Below are 16,846 nucleotides of genomic sequence, written 5' to 3' on the forward strand. Positions count from 1 at the left end.
GTTTAATTTTGATTTTTTCTTTCGATTAGACCTTTGGTAAAGGTTAACTGCTTAAAGGAATAACATTATCGAGGCAGTCATAGTTTGTAGACTATATTGGCTAGGACGTGTCGCCATTTCATCTATCCTTAGTTGATTCTCCGGGTAAGTCCAAATAATCAAGAGCCCAGACATCCTGCAAAAGAGACCCAAAAATATCAAAATCGACAGACTGGAGAACTATACCATAAATGATTATAGCTGTGAGTCTAAGGACACGCCTTAAATCCCAACACATTTGAATTTTGTGCTATCGAGGCCTATTTCTGCCAATCACTCGAGCCATTTACGATTCTGTTCCGCAATTCATAGTTACTTTCTCCATCGATAACCATGACATAGAAGTATGCATAAGAGTGACCTCCTGAGTATCCACATCTTAGTCACAATCGGTATTAAAATAAAATTCAAATCTATTTTAAAATAATTTTATTGAATAACTTTGTACAATAATTTGTGTAATTAAACTCTATACACTAAATAGAAGATTGTGCATTCTGTATACAAGATAAAGAGCTGTTAATTATTGAGTAACATAACGGTATATGAGATATGCTATAGAACTACTACGTCTTATATGAAAAAAATCTCAGAATGAACATGTATCGTACGCCTATAAAAAATAAACAGAAAAGTATTGTGTGCGAAGTAAATATAGATTATAATAAAGAGATTAAGTGCTATTATTATTAGCAGTTGTAAATAGAAAGATAATTACAAAATTAATGGCGACAAGTCCAAACATGAAAAAAGTAACAACGATAAGAACTAAATGAAATATCCTTTGAAATTACACAAAAAATTAAATACACTGCAAAAGTGACACCTGTCACTGTCAGTTGAATGTGACGTCTCACGTCAGACAGACCTCGTGAATCTGCTAACTAAAAATTTTGTTATCTTACTCGAAACTAACAACACCACAACAGCTACGAAAATTCTTTGGTATAAAATGAAGAGTTAATTTAAGCGGTTCCATCTACACAGTTTGATAAAATTACGGTTACTTTAATTAGACACTCAGTATATATTTTTTTACATATAAATAATGTATATAAGTTTTTTCAAAACCGATAAATACATATATAATTGCAGCGTTGTTTCACATGAACAATCTAATTCAACAACCAAATTTAACAGCCTCTTCAGCGTTCTAAAACTTACGTTAAGAATAATTTAGTTAATTTAACGCAACCAGACTAGTGACATTCAGTCCCGTTATCGAAAATTTGTTTAACGTGTTACATGTATTCATGTAAAAAACGAAAATGTTTACATATTTATTTTTTTATACATAATATTTAATTACTATACAGCGATATCACTAAAAGCATTACTCAAATGACTAGTCGGTTACTAGTGAGGATGCTGTCGTCAGAATATTTTTTGTTTCAACTAGTTTTAAACAATGATAAAAAAAATATACAACATAGCAACCAATGTTGTCGACCCCTGGAAGCTTAATAAATAAAACGTTCCGTGTAAATTAATATTATATAATTATATTGTAATATCAGAATTATTTAAATATAGTTACACTTAAGTTACGTTAACAAGAACAGCTTCTTAAAATTTTAGGACGACGCGCCGGTAGATTATAAATAAATATATTTGTTTCACGCGATCCATAGAATAGATAAGTGTTTTACTGTTTACGTCATATGTAAGAAGATATGTATTTTATAGCATCGGTGATAGTGAACACTACTTTTGTCATGGACTTTAAAATTTTGCTTAATCATTAAAAGCTTTCGCGTTCTAGTTGCATTGCTAAGCCTGCGGAATCTATTAAAATTGTAAATTTTTCTAATCAAATTGAAAGATTATATATAAAATTCTTTATTTTGTACCCGTGTGAACGACAAGAGATGAGTGCTCTGATTACGATTTCTACATTTAAGTTTCTAATCATGGTAACACTAAACAGTAAAAAAATATAAATAATTACTTATAGCAACATATTACAAGAAATATTGGATATGATAAGAAATTAAATACCGTTCTGAGAAACAATAACGAATTTTAAGTCCAGTGGACACTAAGTAACAGCTCGAGTTTACACATAACACATGAAATAGAACTATAAGGCTGCGTTCACTAACTTTATTGCTTACAGATATTATTAATTTAGCAGCAATAGTAATATAAAACGAGACTTACAATGGTTGCTTATAGTTAATTTCCTTACGAAACTATTTATTTGTTGACAAAATCCTAGCCATTACAGTAAATTTCACCATAATCGTCCCATCAGGTCCAACAAAGTCAGGTGGATATATTCTATTCGGCTAATTGATGTTTTAAAATTTGTTTCTTTAAAATGATTCGCAAGGTAACTATCTGTAGCCATGTATTTACGAAAGTCAAGTAAAAAAAATAATTATATTTTTTCTATTTCCCCCTCTTCAATCGTCGGCAATATTTAAAGGCAAATTTGAAACAATTCTAATGAAGCTACTGATGTTAGATAAAACAAAACCAAGCTCAGCACACGGAACTCTGTCGTAACCTTATTCTAGTTTCACTATTAATGTGGTCTCCCGCTCTTACCGGCTCGGTGAGGGCTGGAAGGGATCGGCGTGGACAGGCCGGGGTACAGCTGGCTCTTGTCCGTCGGCTTTTGCTTCAAATACTCCGATATATGTTGTACTATCAGGTCGATGGCCACTGGAAAGCGAATAAAATATTAACAAAAGAATTCCTCTTGGACTGAATAATCGAATTAAACTATGTAAACGTATTGTTGTTAGAAGTGAGCGGTAACGTTTTAGTCATCCCCAGATGCGAGCCCTCGTAGCGCAGTTTGTAAGTTTGCATCTCACGGACATTAATATCTAAGTTCGTATCTCGACGGAGATCAGATTATTGGGACGTAAAAAATTGCGCCAAATTTCTTTCAGTGTGACGTCTGACGTTTGTCGCAGTTTATTTTTCTTCCACAGATACAAACATAAACTGTATCCAAAGGAAGTTTTTTTTTATATTTTTTTTTTATCAAGCGTAATTCAATGTTAATGTTTCTCGCAAATAGTTTTATATAATTAACCAATGAAACAAACGAAACGTTCTCGAACACTTTATTATATATCCGTTACATGTAGTTGCATTTCATAACACATAACATAACAATATAACAACAAGCGATGTAATTTGTTACATAACATCCAACAAATTACGAGAATTGTGCTTAAAACAATTTAGAATAATTATATAGTTTGATTTAAAAAAAATCACAAATAAAAAAGAAAAAAACAATCACTGTCAAATTCACGTCAACACTGAGGGGTGTGACAATATATCAGAATTGAAATAAAATAAAAATGTTTCTTAACATAAAATAAGACAACCTGAAACTCTTACAGTAATACACAGGGAATATGCATCGTGTATATTAGAACAACCCTTAAGACATAAATACATAGACATTGTAAATTTTGGAAATTAATGACAGCCTTCAGAATGACAGCTGTCAATGTCACACGGTTTTTGATATGAAACCATTTAAATTTAACTAACAGATGAATAAAATAAATTTTGACATTAAATTTTGTAATTACTACTATTACAAAGAACTTGTATTTTATTCAAACGAAAAAAATCTATATCTGTAGATGACGCGTGACATTATAGTAACCTTTGAGACATTAAAAAAAGTATTCATAACATAAAATTACGCTTAAATTATTTAATAAAATAGGATACTCGAAGTTCAACTTACAAGTCTAATTGAGAAGCAACATGAGTCCCTAGTAGATGGCATCGTCAATTAAATACTCTTAACTGTCAGTTTCGATTCACGATGAACATTTACTAGGTGTACAGTAAGTGCTGCTTGTACATGTTTTTACCTTTTTTTACATGTTTATAATAGCGCCTTAACTTACAATGTACAATATAATATTTTGTATAGTATACGTGGTTTTTTTTTATAAAGGGGAAAATCATCATATGACCCCTCTTGTCCTGGGTGGGGCAAGAGGGAGTGTCATACTCTTACTGACTAAAAACCCCTCCTGCTCTGAGCCAGGCCACGGTACATCATTGCGCTTGCAACCGCAACCCGGCTTGGCAACGGCTCTAGGGCCCCATCTGTGGTGATATGATGGTACGCTACACGCCGTACGCTTAGGTCTGGTTTTGATCGGGCGACAAGCTACCCTTGCTCGCCGTCCGCAAACCCGCGCTTACGGTGGCTGGAGATCGTCTCGCGATCCCCAACGCCTGGAGCGTCCCCTGCGGCGGCTGGGGCGTGAGGAGGATCATTCCCTCACGCGCTCCGCATCCTCCTTAGCTAGCATGACTGCTTCGCAGGAGGAGACGGCTTCCCAGTGCCTCTTGCTCCGCACCATGGCCTGAACTAAGGGCGGACGCGAGAGGTCGCCGCCGCTGACGGCTACCCTGGGATTGTATACGCTTAATAATTTTTTTTATCACATGGTTATTGGAATTCGGGTGGAGATCGCTGGTGTATTTTTTTTTTTAATTATAGACGAGACTATCGAATATAATTTGAAATTCTGATAAAATGATCAAAACATTTGTAAATGCAGTGTTACCATAAGAGTAATGCTTTGTAGCGCTCAAATTTGTCTGAGTCAAATAATAATTACAACAGAAAAGTATAAAAAATATACCTATTTAAATAACCAGGCTTGGTAGTTAATTTGTGGAGTATTATTAATTAACTTTAAATCATTTGCTATGGATTCGAATGCAAATCGTTTTTTTAATAAAAATATAAATGCATACCGGAAGAGAAACAGATTATAACGCGCCAACTCACTGCCGCCGTCGCAGTGACGTGCTGAACAGATTATACAAACTGTATTTAAAAGTTAATGTTTGAACACAGACTTCGAACTGTTCTAGAAAAATAATGAACACCGCTTCCTTAAACTAAATTTCGTTTCAGCCTTATATATACATTTCCTTACTATTAAATAATACAGGTTAGTTGTAAAGGTTAGGACACACGTGTTGGAAACGTTACCGAATATTTGTGCAAGACTTATGATGCAATGTTTGTGCCGTCGGGTATTCAGTTTGTAATAGAATACCGATTTTTTTATATATCAATGACAGATGAAATTTATATTCTGTATTTTAATCAAGGTTTGTTTTTCTAAAAAATTGTGCTACAAAAATGTAAGCAAATGTTAGTAAATAATACTAAATCGAATCCCACGTGTGTGCTCAGCTTATAAATTAAGATCTTGGAAACCAGATGAATCTAAAACAAAGTCTGATCAGTATATGTGGCTATAGTAAAAGTAACTGGAACCTTGTCAGGAAGAACGACATCACTGGGGCGGTGAGGAGGCTCCGCGTGGAGCTTTCTATTCGACACTAATATAACAGATATATTTAATATATACACACGCCATCTTCGATCCGGTCGCGAGCTGGTCGTGGTCACCTTCACCTTCATACGACACGTGGAGAATATCCGATTTTCGATTCATAAATCTTCGTTAAAACTACGATGGAAGATCCATGAAGGAGCAACTGGCCAGTCTCCGTGTGCAGTACCAGGGTGCGGGGTCTGGTCCGCGGTCACTATCGGCTCAGCGTGTCCTCCGAGCTGCCGGACAGCCGCCTGCCGTTCCCCTCCTCCTCGATATGACCGTTACAACCGTTGCTAATCTTCGCCGGTCGCTTCTTATACATAATATCCCAAATGTGATGCACGATAAGGTCAATGGCCACTGCAACAACGGAAAAACTCCCTTAAGTCAACGTAATAAGGTCCGAAGCAGCTACACAAGGCATAGCCGCTGCAAGAAGGTGGATTCGGTTTGTGTAGGCGCTTATTGCAGTGGCCATGACCTTGGACTCACCTCTGGCGGGTTCAAACTCAATATATCAAATTAATTTACCATTTCGATCCGACGTCCCGTCGCCGGCTCAGCCTGCATACTACATAAAGTACATCCCATTTCCAAACGCTCATAAAGGAGTATTCCTCATATTTCCAATAACCAATTAACATGTCGTTATATCTTAACGTCCGTGAGAACTGACAGACGGGGCCTGGGGTCAGCTTAACTGGTCTCGTTATTATTTGTGAAACGGCAGTATTGTTGATGATTAATAAATAAATCACTCACCTAGATTGTCAGCGCCTCTCGGTATGATGACGTCAGCAAACTTCTTTGTCTGTAAAATATAAGAAACAAAAAATGTGAGCGTGGGTAGTAGGGGTTTTGTACGATATGGAATCACATCGTGTGTGTGTGCGTGAGTGTTTTTTTGTGTGCGTGTGTGTGTGAGCATTTCTAAATATGAATGAGTCATACAGACCGGCAGACAGAACTCCTCGAAGGCGGGCTTCACAAAGTTCATGTACTGGTTGAGGACCTGTTCCAGGTCGCGGCCACGCTCCATGATGTCGCGAGGTACTGAAAGCACAGAGAATTTATTGCCCCATTGACCACCAATCGCTTGTCACAGTATTTTTCTAAGAGTTAAGTATTTATATCTCGAAGTTGAAGCGAGAGGTCTAAATAGTTTCTTTTTTGGATGAAGCATTAAACTAGTTAGTATAAACGCAAACACCACTGAACTCTGGAATACTTATGTATTCTAGGCGACTATGCTTATCTAACATTGACATCTAGAAGAAACTGGTATCTGAAATTAGTCTTTCTTTGGACTGGGATAGGTAAAAAATCTGTCTTAGAGAAAAAGGTGTGACAGGCCTACGAAAACTTTTCCATTTTGTTCCTTCTTTTCGTTTGCGTTAGGGAAATTGTCGACCATAATTATTTATCAGTTTACGTACGTGTTAATCTACATCAGAAATTTTAAAACGTTTTTCCTCATAGAGCACTTTCAAAAGTCCGTTTGTTTCGGTGGACTCCATGTTTTGTATCTATGCAAGAAGTGGAACGATTTTTTTAGAAGTTCTGTCTGAGAGCCATAAAGGCTCATTAAATAGTTGAACATTGAAGTTTTACGCGAAATACTGGCGATTTCCCCATACTAATAATGTTCCTGGATAGCGGCAACGATTAATAACCGTACTATCCTATTGTATTTTGTTTCCACTTTCCTTTAACATAAGCGATCAAAGTTTTTCTGCTTGTCTCTTTTCAACTCCAGAGGTGTTTATGGCGTGGTGTTTTTAAGCTCACCTCTCCTAGCGAGCCGGGTGTCGGAATCCGTGTCAACAAACAACTTCATGTGAAAGAGTTCTCTAACTTCCTTGAAGTAGAAAACAAGGATGCCCTCGATCAGGACCACGTCCGCCGGGTAGATGGTGTGCGAGCGGTTGCTGGAATCAAGTAAAATATGGTTAAACCACACAATTCTATTGTACTTTATATGACTCACTTAAAATAATAGTGAACATATCAGCTGACCTTATAGAGTTTGTGATATAATCATACTCTGGCACCTCCACCTTCTTTCCGTCCAGGATGTCTTTGAGCACGGCGAGGAGCTTCTTGTCGTCAAATGCGTCCGGGTGGTCGAAGTTGAACTGTCCCCGCTCGGCCCTCAGCCTCTCTGACGTGGTGAGAGTGCGGTAGAAGGAGTCCTGACTGATGCAGACAACTCGCCGTTCAGTTTGTTCTTTGTGCTGCTGTCCCAGTTTCTCCATAATCCTTTGGCATACTGTTGACTGGTCATGGAGATATTTTTATAGAAGATATTCAACATAGTATTTATGTATTGCGGCTTACATTTCTAAAATCATTCATACTTATATGGTCTTAACCATCAGTGTATGTCGTACAGAAAAAAATATTAAATGTAGACACAAATGATATCCTTTTTATTTTTCACAGAAAATGATATAAAAAATCTAAAAAAAAATTACTTATGCTTATTCATAAATGTTTATATAAAATATTTATTAATTGATTTCTTTGAAAGCGTAAAATATATATAAAATGTCTTCAATAAAACAGTTCAATATATTTTTGACTGATGCACATGACCGGTCATGTACATACCTGTGAGGGACCAAATCAAAACAAATTTAATTATTTTATATTGAACACATCTTCATTAAGTCAGATGACTTCCAAGTTAGGACAATAGTATAATATAATAACTACATATATCCAAAAAAATGCTTGAATACACAACAAACAAAGATTAAATGGTATTGTAAACCAGAATTTTCATTTCAAATTCACCAGGCTTTCGTTTTATTCAAAAGTTAAAAACAACCTCAATTTTGAAAATCATTTGTTTTAAAAATAACACATTTAAACATATCACCATAATGGAAATATTGTCAGGTTAGGTATATAGAATATTACGAGATATAATGCGAAAGCGACCACTCGTAGCTCCACTTATGGCGGCGGGTAGCCGGGTGGGTTTTAGCCGGTAGGAGTCCGGCATAACCACACCCCCTCCCCTTGGACGTGTGGTATCCATGAGGATTTCCCACCCGTAAAAAAAAGGTATATAGAATACATACTAAGCTTATTTGGAGCACAAAAAAAGCGTGACTCTTACAGAGAGCCACTCTTACTTAAATGGATGTGTTAGAAGCAATTATTTTATACAGTTTACAAAATAAAAATTTTTTTAGCTTGTATGTTGCTGTTAGCAATAATGGCTTTGTGACCGTCACCGGAAGGGAGGGTGGCCCGATGAGAGCTACTGGTCAAATTCGGGTCAGAAGGGCCCGGGGGAAAGTCCGTCCCCCGGATCTCGGCTTAAAACGGCAGAACGCCGAAGCGACGAGTATAAAATATGACCTCGGAAGGTTATAGTGTATCACAAGCCTAGTAGCAAAATGAACTACTAGATTAGTAATATTGACGTTTGTGACCGGTTTGGTAAAAACTCTAGTAATGTTATTTTTATGCTAGCAATGTGGTTGGCAGGAAAGATGAATTTCCATTGTCAAGAATGTCAAACAACAAAAATTAAGTCTTTGAGACTAAAATTGGCATGACCTTTGGACCACACTAGTTTTATAAGAAATATCAGAAAGATTTAAGAATTATACAAAGACTTCCAAACATACAAACAGGTAGGGTATGTAGCTGTTTCAAATAACCAATAGACTAACTCACTTGCTTGGTATTAATTACATATATAACTTATGAAAAACGAATTAGTTCGAAAAATAAATCATTAATACACACAAATAAAATTTAGGTCAATATGTACACCAATGTGTGTCATTTCAAATTAAAGGCTTTTCACTAAATGCTTACAAAACAATACTTGCTGAAAAAACCAATTGTTAGAACGTTTGTCAGTTTGTTCCGAGTAATCTCCGAAATGGCTGAACCAATTATGATTAGATTTTCACTCACATGTAGGTAATGCCATAAGAAGTAACTTCAGCATTTTTTTACTGACTTCAAAAAGGATAAAATTCTCAACTCACCGATATATACATTTTTATTGAGGTAATCATAGTATTGTACTAATGTGATCCCACTGTCACTGTAGTAGGTATTAAAAAATTTACAAAAAATTATTGAAACCTCTTGAAGATAATTTTGGCAACCGTGAAGCATGTTTAGTTTGAAAGAAAAACTGCAAGCAACAGCTAGAAGTAAGTAATTTGTATTTTCAATCACTAGTTATTATGTTATGTACATGAAACATATAAAAAAGTAAATGATTATTGCCGGGGAAACATCGTTCCTTCTATATTATGAGTGAGATTGCTGACTATGCGGAACACACACCAAGCCGTGTCGACCAGATGATTGCTGATACCACACAAGCAATGGAATGGCATTGCTATCCTAAAATCGTGGCTATCACATAGTCTTAGTTGTAGGCTATAAGTTTTAATATGTAATTCTTATTAAAATATACAAAAAGATAATTTTCTAGGTTTTCCTGGACCCTCTGGTTGCTGCAAACCCCCATACATAATTAGTGTTATCTATCCACTAACTAGAACATTTCCGAGAAGGTAAAACAAAATTAACTCTTATTAACTAATTGTAGTACAAACAAAATGAATATGATAAGAAACACAATAATTACCCTGCTTCTAAGGTCAAAACCTAATACTGTGTTTAGTAATACATTAACATGAAAAAAGTCTTCGATTTTTGTATTTCATAGACAAATTTTTTTATTTTATTTTAATGTTAAGACAGAAACGCCTTCGTTCATTAAACATCTTCATATAATTTATTTGATATCGAAAAGTTCATAAACAGAAACAAAAATTGAGCTTTTTTATCTAGAATTATAACATATTACGTTATGTATGCGGAACATATTTAAAACAAGGAAAAGAATACAGCTCATGCAACATTGTATGAATAAAATGTCATATTGTATGTGATGCTGCAGATTTTACAGAGCCGTCATCTCGCGGTGTGAACAAGAAGAGTCAAGGTATGGCATTATAAATATTATATCATCATTTCTGTCCTAACGAAAGGGCAATCACTGACTTAGGTTGTAAGTTTAAGTTATGTATTAAATACTATATGTCGGAGAATTTTCATTGTCACCCCAGAAACTGCATTTAACATACTTTTATATGTCAGACAAAAATAATAAAGCTAATAATGGTACAATATGAAACTAGTATTTTTCAGATGAACTACGCGTGATTTTTTTTTGTAAAAAACTATATACTCCCGACGTTTTGGTTACTTTTCAGCAACTGTGATCACGGGCAGACAAGATGTTGTGTCATCTTAGATCTCATTATGGTACAATATGCATTTCATTCAGGTATTTCTTCAACAAACATCAGACACACTCCGGTTTAGAAATATTAAAATAAATTTAATGTCTCTTACTATAATTATTCACTTAATGGATAGTGTAGTCTGTTAGGAAAATCGATTTTAATATAAAATATATATCTTACTAGTAAAAGTGTTTTACAAAAATTTTTATGCGTAGTTAACAGTGTCAGTTTAATTTTACCGTTTTCTTAAATACCTTCCCTATGTTTATGTTGTATGACTGTTTACTGTCGGATATTATAAGTTATTACCTACTAACTAAAAGTGGATAAATTAAAAAAATCGTCTGTGAAAGAATCTTAAGCACATTTGCTATTAAGTTGTTATTGTGTTAATTAAATCGCATGATCCAAACATCGGATGTTTGTTTGCCAACAATGGGAGACAATGTAGGTTAGAGCACATTCCACCTTTCCCAAAAAATTAAAACAATGTGTAACTTTAACTACGAATAACAACTTATTATAATGAAAATAATATTTATCAATCACTATTGCATAACATTCTATTGGAAAAAATCAATATAATTCATAAGAGACACTGGACTAACCTTGCCACTTGCCGTACCGCCAGCAACTCCGATTAGAAATGGCGTTTTGCTCTCGAAGCCGTTAGTCATGGGAACTGTTGGTTTTTCACTCATTTTGTGTGTGTAAATTAATCTTTTTGTAATTTTAACACTTAAATTACCACAATACACTGCAACTCGACACTTTTGATAGAAGAGTGACATTGACATATCTGTAAATTGACTAATGACTTACAAATTCTACTGCTCAAAACCCAATGTTACCACTATATATATAAGCAAGATAAAATAATATTGTAGTAACAAAACAATAACGCAATGGTTAGGCAAAGTTTGCTTTGTAATAAAAATCAAAATACAATTCTTATAATTTTCATTCTGAGTTATTAAGTGTTACCTTCCTACCTTCTCAGGAATCTTATATTGAAAAACTTGTGCCGATATTTTGCTGCCTTGTTCCGAAAAATATATCGCAGTCAATTCTTTATAGCGAACACTCTACCAAAACCATTACTGAATTTTTAATGAGCTTCTTAAGAACTTTCCGCATATATATGGTCATTCTATTCCGTAGACTTTACAGAAAAATAACATATAAAAAAATATTCTATGCCCTCCGTTAGTATTTATTTTTACCAACATATTCTTTTTTATATAATCAACTATGAATCGACTCGTGCATTTTTTATAGGCCTCAAGTAGAAAAGCATCTCGAAATAAGATATATATAAATTATAATAGGCTTGTATATGTTGATAAACGTGGAAGGAAAAGTGAACACGAACAGTTGTTGGTAAAAGAAATCGAATATCTAAACATTTATTCCTGACAAAAATCAGTCTTGGAGTTCCTTGGAGTTCCGGCGTCAATTGACTCTCTGTTTTCCGATACGGATTCTATAAAGAATATCATATTTAAGTCAAAGGCAAAATTTTATAGGTGTCCTGCCAACACCGACGAGAAGACGGAACAACTAAAATAAATTTTATTGACGCAGAATGCAAGCGATTCATGCCAGAAGATTAATCTTAAAGCTTCGGTTAAAAACTCACATTCACACAGCTTTAGCCATCATGATATGCACAATACTATAAAATTGTATGAATGCGTTGGATATCTAATAAATTAAAAATGTCTAAATGTAGTTCATGTGTATATGCATCGAGAAAACCAAATGAAGCCAAATCTAATGAAACCATGCTACATACTTCTGTTTTTCTTTAATTATTTATCAAAACATTTAATACAAAATTCCAAAAAGGTTGTTTGACATTGCCCAAACACAACTAAGACAACACTGGCTAGCTGAAAACTAATGAAATCCCATTTTTAACTTGGGTTTAAAAATAATATTGTGATATTCCAGGATACATGTTTGTTATATAATATTTAAGTCCACCAGAACCATGATATGTAAGAAATTTTTTTGTTGAGTTAATTACTTTCCATAAGAATTTCTTTCATATAATAGTATAATTATTAATTACTTTAAGACCAATTAACTTCTCGGAACTGGAAAATTGTAATACCGTCACAAGAACAGCAAATAACAAAATATGGGATGATTGGGATGATTGTTAATGACGTCATTTATGAAAATTATCGTTTATTTATATAAAACGGAATGATTCTCACAAATCAATGTTGTTGTTCTAAAGATATATCCACATACAATTCTGTATTATAACTTCTCATGTCCCTCTTGATATTCCTTCAAAATACTGTACATTCGAGTCGCATATGTAGTACAAAAACAACCAACAATTAAAGATTAAAACAACTCAGAGGTTACGGATCTTCTTGTCGGCAGCCCTAAGAGATGTTGCCATATCGAGCTGCTTCGCCCTGAGACGCGCCCACACGAGGTAGTCCTGAAGACCGATTATTTGAGCGGCCATAAGGGCAGCGCTGTCGGGGTAGATGACCGTCGCACAGCCCAGACCGGAAGGCACAGACAGGGAAGACCAGATGTCCTAGAACAATATCAATTAATAAATATTGATGTCACGATAAATATTATACAGGTGCGACCAATGTGGCCTTTAGAATCAAGAACCTTTTTAGGTTTTACACACCTGGACAAGTTTATCAGACGGCGGCGGGCAGTTGATGACAGGATAGGAAGTGTTGCCAGATAGAACCGGTCCCAGACCGTTAGAACGTCCAGCCACCGCTATGAAGACGAGCGCTCCATGCGTGTCCTCGTAGCGCTGCATGATTCGCAGAGTCTCTTCCGTCGCCTTGTGGGCTGACGTCACCCGGAGGTCCACGTCCAGGCCGAACTCCCGGGCGGCTGAATAACATGGACTCATGTCATAATTAAGTTAAGAAAAAAATTCTCTGTTTAAAGTTGGAACTGTTACAAACACAATGCAATCAAGAAGTTCAGAAAAGGTGAAGTAGGGAATCGGCTCATATTATCTCACGTGCACACCTTTAGCAATCTTCTGACAATGTTCCTGGTCAGCTGGCGAGCCCATGAAGATGACGACCTTGTGATGAATCGAAGGCTTCAGGTGGTCGAGCTGGTCTTTGACCCATGAGAAGTTACGCTTCACAGTGTCGAGGTCCGCGGCTGTTACATTCGACAGGTTTCTGTACACCTGAAGACAATAATTTGTACGATTTACGGCACCAGTTAACTCTTATGAAACAGAATCAATTTTATACGTCATAGTATTTGGTCTTTATTCAATGTAACTAATGTCTTATCTTAAATGAAATCCACATACCTGTTTGTCTACCATCAGCCTCTTGTCACCTGACGGCCAAAGCCTCCAGGAGTCAGAATCAATGACATCAGCCAAGAGAATGTTCCCTGTAAATATACAATATTATAATCTCTCAAGGAACTATATCGTCGTAAATAGGAGGAAATAGTAAAAAATAGAAGAAATAAAATTAATGTAACTAACCTTCAGCATCAACTCCAAACTCAATTTTCATATCGATAAGGGCACAGTCACGTAACGCCCACGCCTTCTCCAAGACTTCAAACACGAGGATTGTTACCTTCCGCATGTAGTCCACCTCATCCTGACCTGTTAGTATGTGTTGATGTCTTAACTTTCTTGTCTTTTATATTCTCGTGTCTATATCGTATTTTGTCAATGAAATGTCGTTTGAAAACAATGTATATTAAGACTCAATTACCATGCAATAAGTTACAAATATTAACAGTTTCGATTTGATGGCTGTCAGAAGTAATATTTTAATACATTAAACCTAGTAATTAAGTATCCTAGTACTACTATAGTGGGTTCCAAAATATTCAAAACATTAAAGTACCGATGACGAGGCCGTTGACTTTAAAATTAGCAGAAACGATCTGTTCCTCAGACCACTGTGGGTCGTGGTTGGCGTCGTCTTTGAAGAAGGTTTCCTGCTTGGGCGGCGTGAATCTGAAACCTTCGGGAACACCGGGGTTGCGCTTCAGGAAGGAACCAGTCGCCAGTCGCCTGGTGACCCATTCGATGGGTACCATATCGCATTTCTTCGATACAAACGCCGTCTCTGAGGCAAGCTTTACGAAAGCGGTCTTGATTCCTATAAACATAAATGAGCTGAAGGTGAGGATCAAGCCACACTGGTGCATAGTTTTATAATAGAAAGCAAGAAGTAAAATATAATTGTGATCATAGGCTTCTTTCTTTCGCAACCCAGAACTGACATTGGAAACATTATTATGAATTTAATCACGTCTCTAAACTTTCGATTTTGTAACTGTTTGCGGGTCATGTGAACAACTGTCTATTACTTGGACATTGTCGTGATGCAATCGAGATGAAAAAAAAAAAATCGAAATAGATTTGAATAAAATTTTGTATTTACCCAATTATAATTTTAATCCAGAAAAGTTTTTGCGAAATATGTCACGAAAATGGCGAAAATCAATAACGAACATCAAAAATATAAGCGATATCAACTTTTGCGATATTTTTATATTAGTGGATACTAATCATTAAATAAATATTATCCTCAAATTGCTTTTAAAGCCATAAGAGCCAGAATATGGAGGCATGTTAAAAGCAACCTCAAAGTCATTGTAATGCACGACAAATTTCTGACCCTTAATGATTTAACGATGTTGTTTTTGAATGTGATTTAATATGTTGCTTGTATTGCATAACTTGACGCTATCATGTTTTCTCAAGACAGGTCATATTGTCACGAGGCCACCAAAACAACACAAACTGTTATTTTGTTTCCAAAACGATTACCTGCAATCTATTAAAATTAAATTTTTGAACGAAACGAAGGAATGTTAAGAATTGTAATTGCATATGACAGTAATGTTACAGATAATATAGGTCAAAGGATTTCTCGTTTTGTGATTATGATAACTGGAGACTTATATGTGAAGACGACCTTTACTGGTAGGAGATAATGCTGATAAGCTCTACGAATTCTATTCATGTTTTTTTTTATCTCAAACGACAAATATTTTCTATAATTTTAATATATAACAAAATTATTTTACAAAACATTGGAATTTGATGTCTCCTTGTTAAGGACTGTATAGCATGAAATATATCTTACCGGCGGCCTTAAGTATTTCGAAAACTTTGGCGTTTGTCAAATTTGATATGGCGGCTTTGCCCTCCATATCGTGAGCCTTGACACCATCTCCAGCTGTGATCCTGTCTTTGTTCAGCAGAAGACAGAAGCCCGGCTCCCCAGGAAGATCAAAAACTTGTTTAGTCTTTCCTTCGATCAGCAACTTCCCGAGCTTATAGCCACCAACTGCATAAAATAATAGATATAAATATTAGACACTTAAAACTTTACACATTCATAAAAAATACATACATTTTTTCTACACTATAATTGTTAAATTTGAATTTAGACTAATAAAGTTCCTAAATAGTTAATATTTAAACTCCGTGGCTTGTAAGATCAAGGTTTTTGTATGATAACAAAACGTTTATAACTCTACAGTGGTATATATAAAAAAGAGAATCAATCATAATTTAATTCAAGGTTGTTCTCCATTTCCTTCTAAGCTGAGAATGTTGACAATGTAAATAGTTGATGTTGCCAATGTGATCAGTTCGAAAAGTCGGACATTTACAATAAATGGTATTACACGCCGGTTACCTACTAAAATTTGCCGTATTCCTCTACTATATAAAGTTGTAATAACTTACCTTCTTTTGGGAGAGCCATTTTTTATAAATTGCAGGGAAAGATGCGGCTTGACAGGGCTGAAGCGATCGTGCGTCAGGTCTTCTATATATCTGATTCCCTTTATAAAGTTTTTGAGAACCGCAAGTAAGATTACCACGTGCTCGTATACGCGATGGTCTGACGGCTGACGGCTTGTGATAACAAGTTGTTATAGCAGAGGCGATCGATTTTGATACTTGATAATTATTTATATTATTATAATGCCATTTAAATTGATAATCACTATTTATACTCCAACACCTGGTGGGTAGTGTATCTGCTGGCATTTTTATTGTTTCATTAAGTATGAGAAATAAAACAAATTAATTACATAATTTTGTCAATTGTTTTACTTTTAATTTTTCTGTCTTAAGTCAGAGAACGTGATAATTTATTGTCTTCTAATATATTAATTACTATA

General features: G+C 35.2%; 2 protein-coding genes across 3 annotated transcripts; both read right to left on the reverse strand.

Annotated features, from left to right (window-relative positions):
- Nucleotides 1-453: 453 nt before the first annotated feature.
- Nucleotides 454-11,482, reverse strand: LOC116779230 (uridine-cytidine kinase). Of its 2 annotated transcripts, none has more exons than XM_032673448.2 (6): nt 11,281-11,480; nt 7,401-7,660; nt 7,173-7,312; nt 6,340-6,437; nt 6,147-6,195; nt 454-2,706 (listed from the first exon to the last, which is right to left on the reverse strand). In XM_032673448.2, exons 1-6 carry the CDS (start codon nt 11,467-11,469, stop codon nt 2,567-2,569), a joined length of 876 nt encoding a protein of 291 aa, XP_032529339.2. In that variant the 5' UTR covers nt 11,470-11,480; the 3' UTR covers nt 454-2,566. The 2 variants fall into 2 exon arrangements, with proteins under 2 accessions (XP_032529339.2, XP_032529330.1); XM_032673439.2 differs by lacking the exon at nt 454-2,706 and adding an exon at nt 3,102-5,744 and having other exon boundaries at nt 11,281-11,482.
- A 1,366-nt stretch (nt 11,483-12,848) lies between these two features.
- On the reverse strand, nt 12,849-16,568 carry LOC116766982 (bifunctional phosphoribosylaminoimidazole carboxylase/phosphoribosylaminoimidazole succinocarboxamide synthetase). The gene is made up of 8 exons (XM_032657130.2): nt 16,407-16,568; nt 15,799-16,002; nt 14,548-14,805; nt 14,175-14,300; nt 13,992-14,077; nt 13,694-13,862; nt 13,335-13,552; nt 12,849-13,232 (listed from the first exon to the last, which is right to left on the reverse strand). The coding sequence occupies exons 1-8, from the start codon at nt 16,423-16,425 to the stop codon at nt 13,041-13,043; spliced, it is 1,272 nt and encodes a 423-aa protein (XP_032513021.2). The 5' UTR covers nt 16,426-16,568; the 3' UTR covers nt 12,849-13,040.
- Between the last annotated feature and the right edge of the window lie 278 nt (nt 16,569-16,846).

Source organism: Danaus plexippus, assembly GCF_018135715.1.
Source record: "Danaus plexippus chromosome 3 unlocalized genomic scaffold, MEX_DaPlex mxdp_34, whole genome shotgun sequence".
NCBI lineage: Eukaryota > Metazoa > Arthropoda > Insecta > Lepidoptera > Nymphalidae > Danaus > Danaus plexippus.

Coding starts and splice junctions, on each gene's coding strand:
- LOC116779230 (XM_032673439.2), bottom strand. CDS start 11,469: ATGTCAATGTCACTCTTCTATCAAAAGTGTCGAGTTGCAGTGTATTGT. Junction 7,313..7,400: donor TATATCACAAACTCTATAAG/GTCAGCTGATAT, acceptor ACTTGATTCCAG/CAACCGCTCGCACACCATCT. Junction 5,745..6,146: donor GAGAGGCGCTGACAATCTAG/GTGAGTGATTTA, acceptor CCGTTGTTGCAG/TGGCCATTGACCTTATCGTG.
- LOC116766982 (XM_032657130.2), bottom strand. Junction 14,806..15,798: donor CGAAATACTTAAGGCCGCCG/GTAAGATATATT, acceptor TTATGTTTATAG/GAATCAAGACCGCTTTCGTA. Junction 14,078..14,174: donor GTTTGGAGTTGATGCTGAAG/GTTAGTTACATT, acceptor GTATATTTACAG/GGAACATTCTCTTGGCTGAT.